The 14,745-nt window shown below is 50.8% G+C and overlaps 1 protein-coding gene across 1 annotated transcript in view; it reads left to right on the top strand.

Moving 5' to 3' along the window:
- The window catches only part of SLC4A5 (solute carrier family 4 member 5), a 128,699-nt gene that overhangs the window by 93,881 nt on the left and 20,073 nt on the right, over positions 1–14,745 (top strand). The window contains exons 15-20 of the mRNA XM_075911067.1: positions 2,521–2,582; positions 4,079–4,279; positions 6,898–7,011; positions 10,761–10,922; positions 12,589–12,767; positions 14,370–14,442. Coding sequence (XP_075767182.1) covers positions 2,521–2,582; positions 4,079–4,279; positions 6,898–7,011; positions 10,761–10,922; positions 12,589–12,767; positions 14,370–14,442 — 791 coding nt within the window. The remainder of the gene's footprint in view (positions 1–2,520; positions 2,583–4,078; positions 4,280–6,897; positions 7,012–10,760; positions 10,923–12,588; positions 12,768–14,369; positions 14,443–14,745) is intronic.

Below are 14,745 nucleotides of genomic sequence, written 5' to 3' on the forward strand. Positions count from 1 at the left end.
GGGGACGGGGGAGTGTGAAGTCTCTTGCTCCCTGTACTCCAGCGCATGGCACTTAGTGCAGACCACCAAGGTTGACTCTAAGCGCCGCACGCGCCCCGATCCCGGGCAGAGCAGCAGCAGGAGCTCCGCGGACCGGACCAACCCACTTGGCAGGCTAGATCCGGAGGCCCTTTTGCCCACCCTTGTCCTAGATCATCTCTGGCAGGTCTAACCTGTTCTTAAAAACCTCCATTGACGGGGATTTCACAGCCTCCCTGGGAAGCATGGGCGGTGAGTATGCGAGGCAGGGGAAGGCATTGCCTGGCCCCGCCCACAGTCTGCCCCCAGAACGCGTCCGGGGCCGGGGAGGCTGCGGCCGCACATTCTCCTTCCTCCCCGTGCGCCGAGACTGGGTTTGCATACTGCCCACCCTCCCCATGATGCTGGGGGCTGGGGCACGGGCAAAAGGGGTGGAGCTGGGGTGGGGGCTTGCCTCCCCCAGCCCTGCCTTCACCCACTGCCCATGCTTGGAAGCCTATTCCAGGCCTATCTCTCCTTATAGGCAGTTTTTCTTAATATCTAACCTAAATCTCCCTTGCTGCAGATTAAGCCTCTGACTCATGGTTATGGAAAACAAATTGATCCACTCTGTTTATAACAAGCTTTAATATATATGAAGAATTGTTAACTGGACGGCCCTTGGAGATGGCTGCTCCCATGATGGATCCATCACTGGCCAAAGAAATCTTAGAACTTTAAGAAATTCATCGGCAGCAGGGGGAAAATTAGGTTTAAAATGGATGGAAATGTGCATAAAGGGTTTTTTGTTCTTTTCAGTAAATTCATCCTGCTGCAGTAAGTTCTTCACGCAGGCAGTGGGTGTTACAACAGAAATTCACAGCTCGTGTTCCGTTCCTACCTTTGACTCTTTCTGCCTCCTTAGGAAAGTCGTTTAATCTCTCTGCGCTTCGTGTTCCCCATCCGTCCAATGGTGGGGATAATACCAAAGCACTAAGGGAGTGGACACTTTAGTGCTTTAGACTCTCTCTTGATCCATTTTTTGCTTGAAAAAGGCTAAGCCAGGTTAGAAAGGGGAGCCTCTTTCTTGCAGCGAGAATCCAGCAGGGCAACAGAAGAGACCTCACTAACCCTAGACAAGAGGTAACCTGTTGAGAGCAGGTGCTGCTTCTGGTGGGAGAAGGATTTCTTTACTTCCAGCTCGTTCCTGAGAGGGTAGAGATTACCTCGGTGGATAACTGCAAATGTCACCAAGTTTTACAGAAAGAGAGACCCTTCAAGAATGAGAATAAGGCCCCCTCTAAAAGTTAGACATTGAGTTCTCTCCAACCCTTCCCCCCGGAATAGAAGTTCTTTCAGATGGACATTTTAGGTTTCAAACTCTGACCCCCTCCCGGTACCCAGGGGCGGCCCGTCCATACAGGCGAACTAGGCGGTTACCTAGGGCGCCAAGTTAAATGGGGCACCAAATGGTGGCGCAGTATCACTGAGGGGTTTGGAGGTGGAGGCACCGATTGCCTGGTTCGCCTAGGGCGCCAGTTGCTGGCAGCTAGTCTAGGGCCACCCAAAAGGGGGAAGGTTTTGAAGACGACTCATGTCTTCTCTGAATTGGTGGTAAGCACCGCTGTATGCTATAATGGCAGAAATCCCAATGAACAATGGATGGGGTGTTCAGGAGTTGGGAGAGGTCTCCTAATGAGTGGAGGGAGGCCATGGCTTGATATGATTCAGGAGGACTCCCCATTGGCGTATCTCCCTGGAAGCCAAAATGGGTTCTAGGTATTTATACGGCCATTCTCTTCTTTAGGCCGAGAGGTGATGCTCCTGACAGGGGCCTAGGTGGCCGTGGAAAACGGGCCGTGGACCAAATGTGGTCACTAAAAGTAGAGGGGAAGCCCACTGACTCCCAAGATGCATAGGAGTGGAGTCGGAGGTCACATGACCTAATATGAAGTGTTGCACCATGGGATCTGTAGTCCCCATGGTCTGCCCATCCCTGAGTAATGAATGAAGATATAATCGGCTCCATTTTCTTACTGTGAGCTATATCTCTGGGGCTCCTGGCAAGCTGCTGATGCAACCCTCAGGGGCCATTCTCTGGCTTAAATGGAAAGCCACATGCCATATTAATCAGGGAGAAGTCGCTGTTGGAGTTAGAAGCAGGGTTTACAGTCCCGCTCCCAAGCTCTGTGTTTTGCCCTTCATGTTCAGGAAGGTGTTTGCCTCCCGGGTCCCTTCCCTCCTAACAGCTGTGTAACAATGTGCTTATCCCGCACTTCATTACATTCTTTCCCCTCCTGTGTAGACAGAGCCCTCTAAATGGCCCACCGCCGTGTGTGCCGCTAGACATCCCTTGCGGGGAACAGAACCTGGCGTGTTTTGCTCTCTCCTGGGAATGGAAGGGCTGTTACTGGTTCAAGCCAGCAGGGTCTGCTAGGCGTAATCAGGATTTCCATGTTGGATGAAGCATGACTATTTGTTGTAATGTGTGTACAACCTTAATCACCCACCCCTTTTCTGCAGTGAATACAACATTGTTCAATGCTTCAGCTCCACTGGCACCAAACAACACTAACGTTTCTGTGGTGAGTACTTTTGTTGTATGTATGCTCAAGTAGGGAGTAGCTGAGCCCTCTGGACCTTTCTTAGCCCAGGAAGAAAGTAAGTGGGACACATGGAGAGCCACCAGTTAAATCAGTTCCTCGGTCTGCTTCAGGGATGCTACCAAAGCCTGCAGAGATCTCTTTAGAAATCGACTGCTCCATTCTATGACTTGCCGCCCAAATGAGTTAATCTGGGTGTGGAATTCACAGGAGGGCTTGGAGGCAGGGGAGCACAATGGGAACTGACTCTCTTCGCTCCAGTTGTAATAGCCTGGTAAGGTCTCCTTCCCGGGCCCAACTAGGAGATTGCAAACCACCAAAGAGCAGACTGCAGCCAGAGACCCCACAGCAATGCATGCTGGGATAGTTTAATGTCAGGCCAAGATTAATCAAACACTTAAAAAAGCAGGACTCTGGGGCCCCTTTAGGCACAAACTTGCACTGGCTTATTTAAGCCGGTGGACACGCTTATGTCCAGATAAGAGCAGGTTATTTCCGTTGAACGTAAAGCTGTTGTTGGTTACTTAATTGACATTGAAATGATCCTGGTTTAAACTGAAAAAAGCCCCTCTACAGTGGTTTAACTCAGTTTAAAATTGTACCTTAAACCAGTGCAACTCCGTGTGCTGGAGTTTAAACTGTTCCCAGCCATGAGGGAAATGCACCAGGACGAGTCTTGTCTACACTGTTATTCAGGAATAGCTACTAAGGTTCGCACTCTACATTAGTCCAGGTTAGCTTTCAAGTGCAGACAACTCCTTAGGAAAGCTGCACCAATTTATAAACCAGATTAGGGCTTGTCTACACACACAAGTTAGAATAGGTAGAGGATCCAAGACCATGGGGGGAAGGGTTGTTCCTGTGATATTAGCCTGTATTTTACACCAGCTAAGCTACAATGACCAAGATTTTCAGAAGCAATGAGAAGTTTGTGGGTGCCTATCTCAGGACACTTTAAAGGGTCTGACTTTCACAGGCAGGTGTTGCAGACTTTCCAAAAATCAGGCTCTTTTTAGCTGCTTGAAATTGGGGATCCAAAAAATCACTGGGCACTTTTCGAAAATCTTTTCATACCTGGGCACCAGACAAGCACTGAATGCTTCATTATTGTTCAGAGATGTGGATCTTACCTGTTTTAGTGTGGCTGAAGTTTAATGTCACTACAGTGGTCTCCCTTAACAACTTGGCAATTTGGCTTTTGGACAAAGGGATATTGTTATTTCTACGTGTGGTTCTTATACGTACTGTAGGAAATACGATGAATACTACAAATACTGAAATAGTTTATTCTGAGACAAGTTCTTGAGGGTGACTGTGATTCCAAGCGCTGTGTTTTATGGAAGACTTTAACCTTCCTCATGATTAAAGTGTTGCTCCTAAGCAGAGCCCGTACAACTAATTGCATTTGCCTGTGTGCTAGAATTGCTCAATATATTAATAATATTTTGGTTTGTTCTCTTCAACACTTCGATTCCAAGTACAATGCTATTAATGTAACAGCTCTGGACTGGACCCAGCTGAGTAAGAAGGAATGTCTAAAGTATGGCGGAAGCTTAGTAGGGAAATCCTGTAAATTTGTTCCTGACTTAGCCCTCATGTCCTTCATCCTCTTCTTTGGGACGTATTCCATGACTGTAACACTGAAGAAATTCAAGTTCAGTCGCTACTTTCCTACAAAGGTAAGAACAAATACGAAGACCACGAATCACATCTGTATTTCAGTTTCCACTATAAACTGTTGGCCAGTCCTTTTCAGAGATACACGGGGAACTTGAAACATAGGTCATGGCCTCCAATATCACATTCAGATCGGTATAGACGGACTCTCAAGTCTGCGTGTTGTCCCATCAAAACCAGGAGGCTTCCCTATAGGCACAAAAGGTCCCCTTGCATAGATCCAATCGCAGGATTGAGGTCTTATTAAACAAATGTGTGGTTCTGAGAAGGGTGGGCGGGAGAGGGGAAAAAAAGTAGAAGGGTGCAAGATTTCTAGTTTATGTATTTTATTATAAACATCTCCTTACCTTGCCCCATGATTTGTAATTAGACATCTGTTCAAAGGAAGCCTTCAACTACCTGATGGAGGGTTCCAAAGAGGATGGCGAGAGGCCGTTCTCAGTGGTGGTAGGTGGCAGAACAAGGAGCAATGGTCTCAAGTTACAGTGGGGGAGGTCTAAGTTGGATATTAGGAAAAACAATTTCCCTAGGAGGTGGTGAAGCACTGGGATGGGTTTCCTTGGGAGGGGATGGAATCTCCATCCTTAGAGGTTTTTAGGTCCTGGCTTGACAAAGCCCTGGCTGGGATGATTGAGTTGGAGTTGGGCCTGCTTTGAGCAAGGATTGGACGCGATGACTCCTGAGGTCTCTTCCGTCCCTAGGATGCTATGGTTCTATGAAATGTGTATAAGATGATTAATCTTATTTTAAAGAAATCCATGAAAACATTTTCATAAGATTACCTGTAATCCTTTCCTTCCATACACTTCATTTTACAGCAGCAAAATTCTGAGCCTAACCTTTCCAGCTTTGTCCTTTAGATCATTAAAAATGAAAGATTTTTAAATATTCTGCATGCTTCTTGCTGTGGATGTTCTCGAGTTTTGCATTTAATCTACTTTGGACAATGGAATTCCATGAAGCCATTTCACTTTTATTTATGCTCCATTTCACTTTCAGATTTAGCCATGTTGGGGCTACAAACACAGCATGCTGCTTTCATTGGGGTGCCTCTCTTTCAGTTCTGGAAACATTTATATTGGTCATAGCTTTCATAATGGGAAGTTTTTAACAACATTTAAAATTCAGGATAAATTTCAGATGCCAATTTATTTTTCACTTCCCATGTTCCCATTTCTGAGAAGTCTACATATCTCTGAAAGGTTCTGGAACTTTTTCAATGCATACAGTTCATTTAAAAGTAGCTGAATTCAAGCTATCACTGGCTGATATTTCTTCCCTATGCAGAATTGCTGGGAATAGAGGCTGATCCATGTTTCTGGAATTATTTTTTCCACATCTGATAAATGAACTTTCTTCAAATGTTGCATTAACTTGCTAGAAAAGTAGAAGCTGCTTCCATTTAAATCTCTCTTCCAGATTTCAGTTGATGATTGGATGTTTTAACAAACCAATGCGGAAACATGACCAACCTGAAATCATAAGCTCCCCCCCCCCCCAAAAAAAAAAAGTTTTAATTTGCCTTCTGGTTTGCAAGCCGTACTTGGGTCACCTTTCCAAAGCTTTTCCACAATCAGAAGGACTAGCAACATTGAAATGAAAGTTGAGAGTCTCATGTACAGGCGGTCCCCGAGTTACGCAGTTACGAACGGGGCCGTCTCCCTGGTCTCCAGCAGACCAGGGAGAGGAAGCAAAGCGGCGGAGCACGCGGGCAGCAGACAGCCCAGACGCGTCTGGGCTGTCCGCTGCCCGCATGTTCCGCCGCTTTGCTCCCCGTCCCCCTGGTCTGCAGACCAGGGAGACGGGGAGCAAAGCAGAGCAAAGCCAAGGAGCCCGAGGGCAGCAGGACAGCCACGGCGCATCTGGGCTGTCCCGCTGCCCCCGTGCTCCGCGGCTTTGCTCCGGACGCCTGTGGTACAGCAGCTGGTACAGCAGCTCTGGGCGCTACTGGACCAACTCGGCAGCACCCCAGCTGCTCTGCCCCAGGCGTCCTGATTCAGCCACTGCTCTGCCCCAGGCGTCCCCAAGTCAGCCGCTGCTGAAACTGACCAGTGGCTGACTACAGGAAGCCCCTGCCCTGAGCTTCCTGGAATCAGCCGCTGATCAGTTTCAGCAGCATCTGACTTGGGGATGCCTGGGGTTCTTAAGTTGAATCTGTATGTAAGTCAGAACTGGCGTCCAGATTCAGCCGCTGTTGAAACTGATCAGTTTCAGCAGCGGCTGAATCTGGACGCCAGTTCCGACTTACATACAGATTCAACTTAAGAACAGACCTACAGTCCCTATCTTGTACGTAACCCGGGGACTGCCTGTATTCACATGACTCCAGGAGCATGGGGTTTAATAAATCCAGCATATAGTGTGTGATGAGCAATAAACTCACAAGAGCTGCCAGTGCTGATGTGGTTGCTCTGACTTACACCAATGCAACACAAAAGTGACTCCTTTGCAGTAAGCAGAGCTCTGCCTGTCTGCAAAGGAGATCAGGCCTGTGTGTTTCCTAATGTTGCCGTGATAACTCCTTGGAGGAACCCTTTGATCTCAGCAGAACTGCATGCTTGGAGATCTGTAAACCACCCCATTTAACCAGCTTTTCCCTCCCAACCCCGTCTGCCACCAGGTCAGGGCCTTCATTGCTGATTTTTCCAATGTCTTCTCCATTCTGCTGTTCTGTGGACTAGACGCCTGGTTTGGCCTGGACACGCCAAAGCTGCATGTTCCCAGTATAATTAAGGTTTGACGTTCTTTCCTCTCCTAACCTCTGTCCCTGCCGGCTCCTCTCCGTCTCCCCCTTGCGGCTGTGCTTCCAACCGCTGCATTCGTTCTATCTGTCCCCGCACCATTTGGGGGGAAACGAGATGAAAGGGATTCAGTCTCCAAGAGGTTTTATTGGCGGATCTGATTTTTCAGTGGTGAAATTATAGGCAAAAACATTCCCTGGGCACCCCTTCTCTTCCAGACATCCCATTGTGAACATGGAACGTCTAGCCTCAGTTATAAATGTGCTAACATCACATAGAAAGACATTTATGCCCTGGCACGTAATAAACATTGATTGGAGCAGGGGATAGGAAGGATGGCTCAGTGGTTAGAGAGCCACAATGGACTTAGGATACCTGTGGTCAATTCCCTGCTCTGCCACAGACTTATGTGACTTTGGGCAAGCCCCTTAGTCTCTCTGTGCCTCAGTTCCCCCTCTTTCAATAGCATCCCCATTAAAGATTGCTCACAAGGTGACAAAATCCATATGGGTACGTTGGGTAGATATTAATGATTCATTAGGAGATGACTCCAACTCCTGCTAAGGCAAGATGGTGTTGATATCTAGTCAATATCCATTCAATTTCTCTGTTGAAATGAATTTCCTAACACTGCGTCTCAAATGCATTGTTTTCTTTCTCTGATTAATGCTCAAACTCCATCACTTTTCGGCCTTTTCTGTGTGTTGATTTGTGCTCTCTCCTTCTCTCTGTAGCTACGTAAACTTATTAGTGACTTCTCTATCTTCATGTCCATACTAATGTTTGTTGGTCTCGATATCTTGTTTGGACTGAATACTCCTAAACTGCAAGTGCCTACTGACTTTAAGGTAAAAGAACAAGGGTCCCTTCCATAGTATTCAGCTCTCTCTGAGAATACACCGACTGTAACAAAACTGTGGCTGTTAGAAGGTCACAGTTATTACTATTACTGTTCATTGTTTTATGATGGTAACTCCTAGAAGGAACCGTCCTGGTTCAGCGTGCCTTCCCACATTGTGCATTGTACAATAGACACCGTCCCTGCCCCAAACAACCTACATCTAAGGGTGTGTGTACACCTGGAGTTTATTGCAACACATAGCTGGACCTCTGTAACCCCTGAGTGCAGATGCAGCTTACGCCAAAGGAAGAACTTTTCCACCAGTGTCAGAACATCCTCTCCCCACGACAGTAGCGAGGCCGACAGAAGCTTTCTGCTGTCGACATAGGTAGGACTATGCTGAGGATTTGCCAGCATAGCCAGGGGCTAAAGGGTGTGTTTTTTCACACCCTGATGGGTATAGCCATGTCATCCTCATTTGTAAGTGTAGACCAGGCCTAAGTACAAAGCTCTGTCTACACTACAGTCTTCTGGTGGACAAGAGCAAGTGTTCCCTGTAAGCTGAGCACTTGGGCAGCCTCCCAGGAGAAATTCAAATGCCCCCAGCTGATTAGCAAAGCACTCACGGCCAACAGCATGTGTTTCTACTGGTGGTGCACATGCACACATGCCCTGGGGCATATAATAAAATTTATTCTGCACATTTGGGTGCGAAAAAATTGGAACATTGGCAGGGGTGTGAAGAGGTGTGATCCCTGACTCAGAGCAGTGCCAGCAAATGTAGATGCCGCTATGCCAACAAAACTCCTTGGTCCACCCATGCAAGGTAATTTTACGGTGCCAGTCCAGAACACAGCTTTGCTGACATAAGCAATGTCCACGCAGGAGCACTCTGCCCATGTAGCATACCAGTATTCGTACCCAGGAAAGTGCGCCTCATGTCGACATGACTAGAGCTCTGCACAGATACAAAATTGTGTATCCAGATCTGCATCTGGACCTGCAAAAATGGGCCACAGATACCTGCGTCCGTGCGTGCAGATACCGGCAGCTATCAACCGCATCTCCGTGGGTTGGCAGGGCTCTAGACATGACCTCTGACTCAGGGCCGGTCTACATGACCCAGAGTAGAGCTCCCTAGTGGAGGTGCAGTGTATTCCAATCAAAGGGCTCTTGCCGTTAGAGCAGCGGTTTTCAACCGTTTTCTCGTGACCCAGTGGAAGAAAATTGTTGATGCTGCAACCCAGCATCATTTGACTAGCGCGTGGGCTCCAGGCGGGGGATAAGAGCTTTGGAATGGAGAAGGAGGGCCCGGTTTTGGGGGCCTCAGGGCTGGGGCAGGAGGGACTTATCTTGAGCAACTCCTGGTCAGCAGTGCAGCGGGGGGGCTAAGGCAGCTTCCTGCCTCTCCTGGCACCGCAGACCCTGCTGCGCCCCAGAAGCAGCCAGCAGCAAGTTCCCAGCTGATAGGTTCCCTAGGGAGGGGGTGGAATCTCCATCCCTACAGATTTTAAGGCCTGGCTTGACCAAGCCCTGGCTGGGATGATTGAGTTGGGGTCAGCCCTGCTTTGGGGAAGAGGCTGGACGGGATGACTCCTGAGGCCTCTTCCAGCCCTAATGGGCGTGCAGAGCTAATGTTTGGAGCAGGGGCAGTGTGCAGAGCCTTGTGCATTGTCCACACCCAGGAGCTGGGCCTGCTGCCGGGCACTTCTGGGGCGCAGCGCAGTCTGTGGTGCCAGGACAGGCAGGGAGCTGCCTTAGCACCCTCACTGGTCACCCCATGCCCGACATTCCACCACCCAGCACTGGGTCGCACCCCATCGTGTGAAAACCGTTGCGTTAGTTCTACTGGGCGTTGTGTGAGCGTGGCTGTGGCTGTCGGGGGGGGGTGTTTTCACACCCCTAACCACACTCCTAAGCTGGCAAAACTTGGTAGTGCTCAGTAAACTGATGGGCGGGGAACATGAGAAGCAGTAAGACCATGTCTGTCTGCTAGGCTCTGCGGCTGTTCAGAAAACCACGCAGGAAGCAGGACAGAGCGCCTGCCACACCTCCAGCCGCCAAAGCACAAGGCCCGGGCACAAGAGCTAGAGAAGGGTCCTTTGAACGTCAGAGGCGCAGAGCCTATAGTGGACCCACACTGGAGCAATTCTAACTCCATCCCCGTGGGGGAAGTGATGTAAATAGCTGCTAGCCGGTGCACCACGCAGATGGAGGGCTAGAATGGGTTTCCAATGGCTGGGGGGGTCAGTTACCAATGTGGATTAGGATCCGATTGTCCTGGAACAATTTTACACTCACGATAGAGTCAGGTTCAGCTAAGGCGGCGTCAGGCTTTATTCCAAAAACACTGCCCCTGGCAACTAAGGATCCAGGCAGCCACTGTGTGGAGCAGACGCCCCCGGCACCTTGCTGAGTTCTTACACGGCTGGTGTGGGCAGCCTCTGGAAGGAAAGCTGTTGGAATTTGATTACAAGTCCTACCCAGGTTAGCGTTTCCGGGCCTTGGCTGAGTGGCCCCAACGTCCTTCCAGCTCGTGTGAGATTCTAGTCTCCATCTCGCAAGATTTTCCCGTCTGAATGATAAAAATTCCAGGAGATAAGCTCCTGCTGTGAGATTTTTCTGGTTCACCCCCACAAGTAACAATTTCCCGGATTGGGGGCCTGATCTGAACCAAACACTAGAGATGGGTTTAGATACAGGGTCTGTCTGTGATGGAGCAGACACAGTGTCCAGTCACATTACCCTCTGAGGGTGGGTACAAGTTTAGAGGGAATGCAATGAGATTCCTCTGTCACATAAGGTTTTTCCATACTCTTCCCAGGTTTCATACAAACCTGTCCAGATCTTCCTGACTCGGATGCAGCCTGTGATAACCATCGCCTCGCTCTTTGTTTTTAGCCCACTCGCTTGGACCGAGGTTGGCTCGTGTTCCCGTTTGGGAAGAATCCGTGGTGGATCTACCTGGCCAGTGCGCTTCCCGCTCTCCTGGTCACCATCTTGATCTTCATGGACCAGCAAATCACAGCCGTCATCGTCAACAGGAAGGAGCACAAACTGAGGGTAGGGCTTTTACCCGTGTCGAACTGGTGGGAACCTACTCAGCCAATCGCAGAGCAGAGCAGAACCTACTCAGCCAATCACAGAGCAGAGCAGAACCTACTCAGCCAATCGCAGAGCAGAGCAGAAACTACTCAGCCAATCGCAGAGCAGAGCAGAACCTACTCAGCCAATCACAGAGCAGGGCCATATCCTACCCCGTCGTACTCACGTGCTTCAGCAGGAGTAACGTGGCACGCGTCAGGGTAGAATCTAGTGCTCTGTGGACATTGGAATGAATTCTTACCCATCCATTTGTCCACATGGGGGGCATCTTCCTCCCCAGACAGGAATCCAGCCCTGGGCTACTCAAATTTAAGCTCTAGACCCATCTAGAGTACACCTCCCCACCTTCAGGGCATCCCCTCTGCTGCCTTACTAATGCAGGAGCCAGCTCCATCTCTGAGGCAACTCGTGTGGCCCATCCCTCCCCCCAGGCTGGGATTTGAGGGGTTCACAAGTCCAGCGCTGCTCTTCTTATTCAGCAAAGGCAGGGCACTCACTAAGACTACAACACAATCCCAGCATGTCCCGCCCCATATGGCCGTTGAAACTACAGCTGTATTGTTTGCCTTATGGATCTTAAGGCCGGGAATAAGTTGGAAAAACTCAGCCCTTTAATTTTCAAGATAATACTGTCTGGGGGTGGAGAGGATCAACTTTCCTGCTTCAGGGCACAAGCCAAACTCCAACGGTGGATGAGGGAACCAGCTGCAGCTTATTCCATGCGTGTCCGCTCCAGGCTGTCCCTTACCTTCCGTTGCAGTAGCGGATACTGCCTGTGGGATGCTGGACAATGTGGTCTGAACCGGTCTGGCAGTTGCATGTCAGCTCTTTGGGGCAGGGTCTGTCTTTTTGTTTTGTTTGTACCGTGCCCGGCATAGTGGGGTCCATGACTGAGGTTCCAAGGAGCTACAGGAATGCAAATAAATACATCCGAGGTTCTGCTCAATCTGGCTGGGTTTTCAGGTGCAAACCCCGTAAATCGCTTTGGGGAGGTGGGGAAATTGGAGCCCTTCTGAAATGGCAAGAAAGAGAAGCTCAATGTCTATAGTTGTTTAGAAGCTTCGGGGGTAGCCACGTTAGCCTGGACAGGACAAACTTCAAAACAACAAATTGTCTCGTAGCACTTTATAGACTAAGAAAACATGGAGATGGGATGATGGCTGTGCCCACGAAAGCGCATACAGGGGTAGCCCGTGAGCCTAGGCAAACTAGGCAGTTGCCTAGGGCGCCGCCAGCCCAGTCGCCCAATGATGACGTCATGGCCATTGACGGCCGTGCAGCCGGGGGCGCCGATCGCGCCTTCCGCCTGGGGCGCCAGCTGCTGCAGCCGGTCTCAGGCCGCTCCTGAGCGCATGACACTACCTAGATGTTTTGTTAGTCTATTAAGTGCTACCAGACCATTTGTAGTTCTTAAGACAGGGATTTTCAAAGGCACTGAAGGGAGTTTGGTCTCTGATGTCCCATGAAACTCAATGGGAGTTGGAGGCCAAGCTCTCTTGTTCTCCTCTTGAAAATCCCAGCTTAGGCGGGGGAGGGGGTGAAACATTTCCCACCCTGGAGCAGAGAGGGTGGGGTCAGGCCCCCCCCTTGCCTGACCAGAACCCTGCTGGCTGCTCCATTGCAGAAAGCAGCAGGCTATCACCTGGACTTGTTCTGGGTGGGGATCCTGATGGCCGTGTGCTCGTTCATGGGGCTGCCGTGGTACGTGGCTGCCACCGTCATTTCCATCGCGCACATCGACAGCTTGAAGATGGAGACGGAGACCAGTGCGCCGGGGGAGCAGCCGCAGTTCCTGGGCGTGAGGTGAGGGCTCTTGCGATGCCGTGCCGCTGTCCATCCCCGTCCGGCAGGCAGCTGCTTGGATTTGAGGAGTGGAGGCCCAGGGTGCGGGGCAAGGAGCCTGCAATCCCTGCGGTGCTTCTAGCTACAGAAATGGAGCCACATTTCCCACACAGCTGTCAGGGGATGTTCCACAGGAGAGCTGAGCATTGCAACCACCTGTTGCAGGGCAGTACGTGCAGGGGGCCTGCAAAGCGAATCCAACCAGGGTCTCTGGGTGCAATGGGCCGGGTGCAGATATAAACCCTTCTCCTCCCCATTGTCCCCAAACCTCCTGGCAGTAGGGGCTGATCTAAGTAACAGACCAGACTCTCCCCCGCCCTTCGAGGGGAGCCCGCAGGGCCCAGGGGATTACCTGGGGGGGGGCTGGCATGGGATGGCAGCAGGGGTCCCCCCACTCACCGCAGCAGCGGGAGCCCGGGAAACAGAGCGATGCAAGCAGCAGCCTTCACTTCTGCCCTCTACTGGTCGCGCCGCTTCACCAGGGTGGCGGGGAGCAGGGCACCCCTGGCCCTGCCTGCTCCACTCCCAAGCGGTGCCGGGCTCGGGGGGCAGAGCACAGTGGGTGAGGCCAGCACCTTCCACAGTGAGTGCGGGGGGCAGCGACTCCTGCTGCTGCCCTTCACTAAGCCCCTGGCCACTCCCCAGGTTGCGTCTCTCGGGAGGGAGCTATGGGGAAGAGATACAAGGGGGCAGGAAGAAGTAGAGCAGAGCTGGTGAGAGGTGGGGCAGGACGGGGGCCCCCTAAGGATGGCCCAGGTCCATGCCAGTGGGGTCGAGAGAGTCTCCAGACTTGCTGAATCCCCCCACGCGGCGGTTTTTAAAGTTCCACTCGGCCCTCGAAGGCTCCGGGGGGTTATTTCTCACCGAGAAATGAATCAGAGGGGGAGCCGAGTTCATCTGCAACAGGGAAAACTTCAAAAACAACAACTAGTCCAGTAGCCCCCTAAAGACTAACAAAACATGGAGCTGGGAGCATGAGCTTCCGTGGGCACAGCCTGCTTCTTCAGAGAAAAGAATATAAGTAGGGGTGGGGGGGGCATTCAATAAAGAAATGGGTTAGCAAACAGACCAGGGCAGGAGGGGGCTACAGATCGCACCAGGCAGTCTGTGCAATAGAAAAGCAGAGAGGAATGTTGTAACGAAACCCTAACTAGAGGCTGGCCAGCTGGCTGGCCCCATCCACGTCCCTCTGCCTGGTCTCCTCTCTGTAGATATCTGGCACTGTTACAGAGAGGGGCCTTTCAGATCCAGCGGGAAGAGCTGAGAGAGCTCTGCTGGGAGGAGGGGGAGCTGGAGGGGCAGAGCTGTGCTCGCGGCAGGGCTGGAGGAGAGGGAGGAGATGCGCAGGGAAAGGCCTCGGGGTATTGGGTTGTGTGTTTTGTATCTGATTTAATAAACTGTGCCCTGCAGCAAGGGCCTCCGTGAGGCTGGGTATGGGCTGGGGAGAGAGGCTGCAGCACCCCTCAAGCCCCTTGGTTCTCAGTGTCCCGGCCATTCGAAGGCAAACGCAAGAAGCCGTCCCACCCTGGTGCCACATTTCACTCTCTCTTCGTTCTTTGCCAGGGAGCAGAGAGTGACCGGAATCATTGTCTTTGTCCTGACTGGGATATCTGTCTTCCTGGCGCCAGTCCTGAAGGTACAAATTCCTCTTTCTACTTCACACACGGTTCCTCTCTGCTCCGTTTGCTGAGGAAGGCCCCTGGGCGCTGTAGTTTGAAGGAGGACACGCAATTGGAGCTACACACGTTGCGTATCTTATTTCGATCTTATTTTGAAATTGCTTATTTAATCATTTGGTGCTTGTAAAAAACATAGCATCAAATTTCAAAATAACCCGCTCTTCCAAAACGTCCCTTACTCCACGTGGAATGAGGTTTACAGGTAGGGTTACCAAGTGGCTTCAAAAAAAATACCGGACACACTTGATCTCAGGTGGGGA

This window comes from Pelodiscus sinensis, chromosome 28 (genome assembly GCF_049634645.1).
Source record: "Pelodiscus sinensis isolate JC-2024 chromosome 28, ASM4963464v1, whole genome shotgun sequence".
NCBI classification, from domain to species: Eukaryota; Metazoa; Chordata; order Testudines; family Trionychidae; genus Pelodiscus; species Pelodiscus sinensis.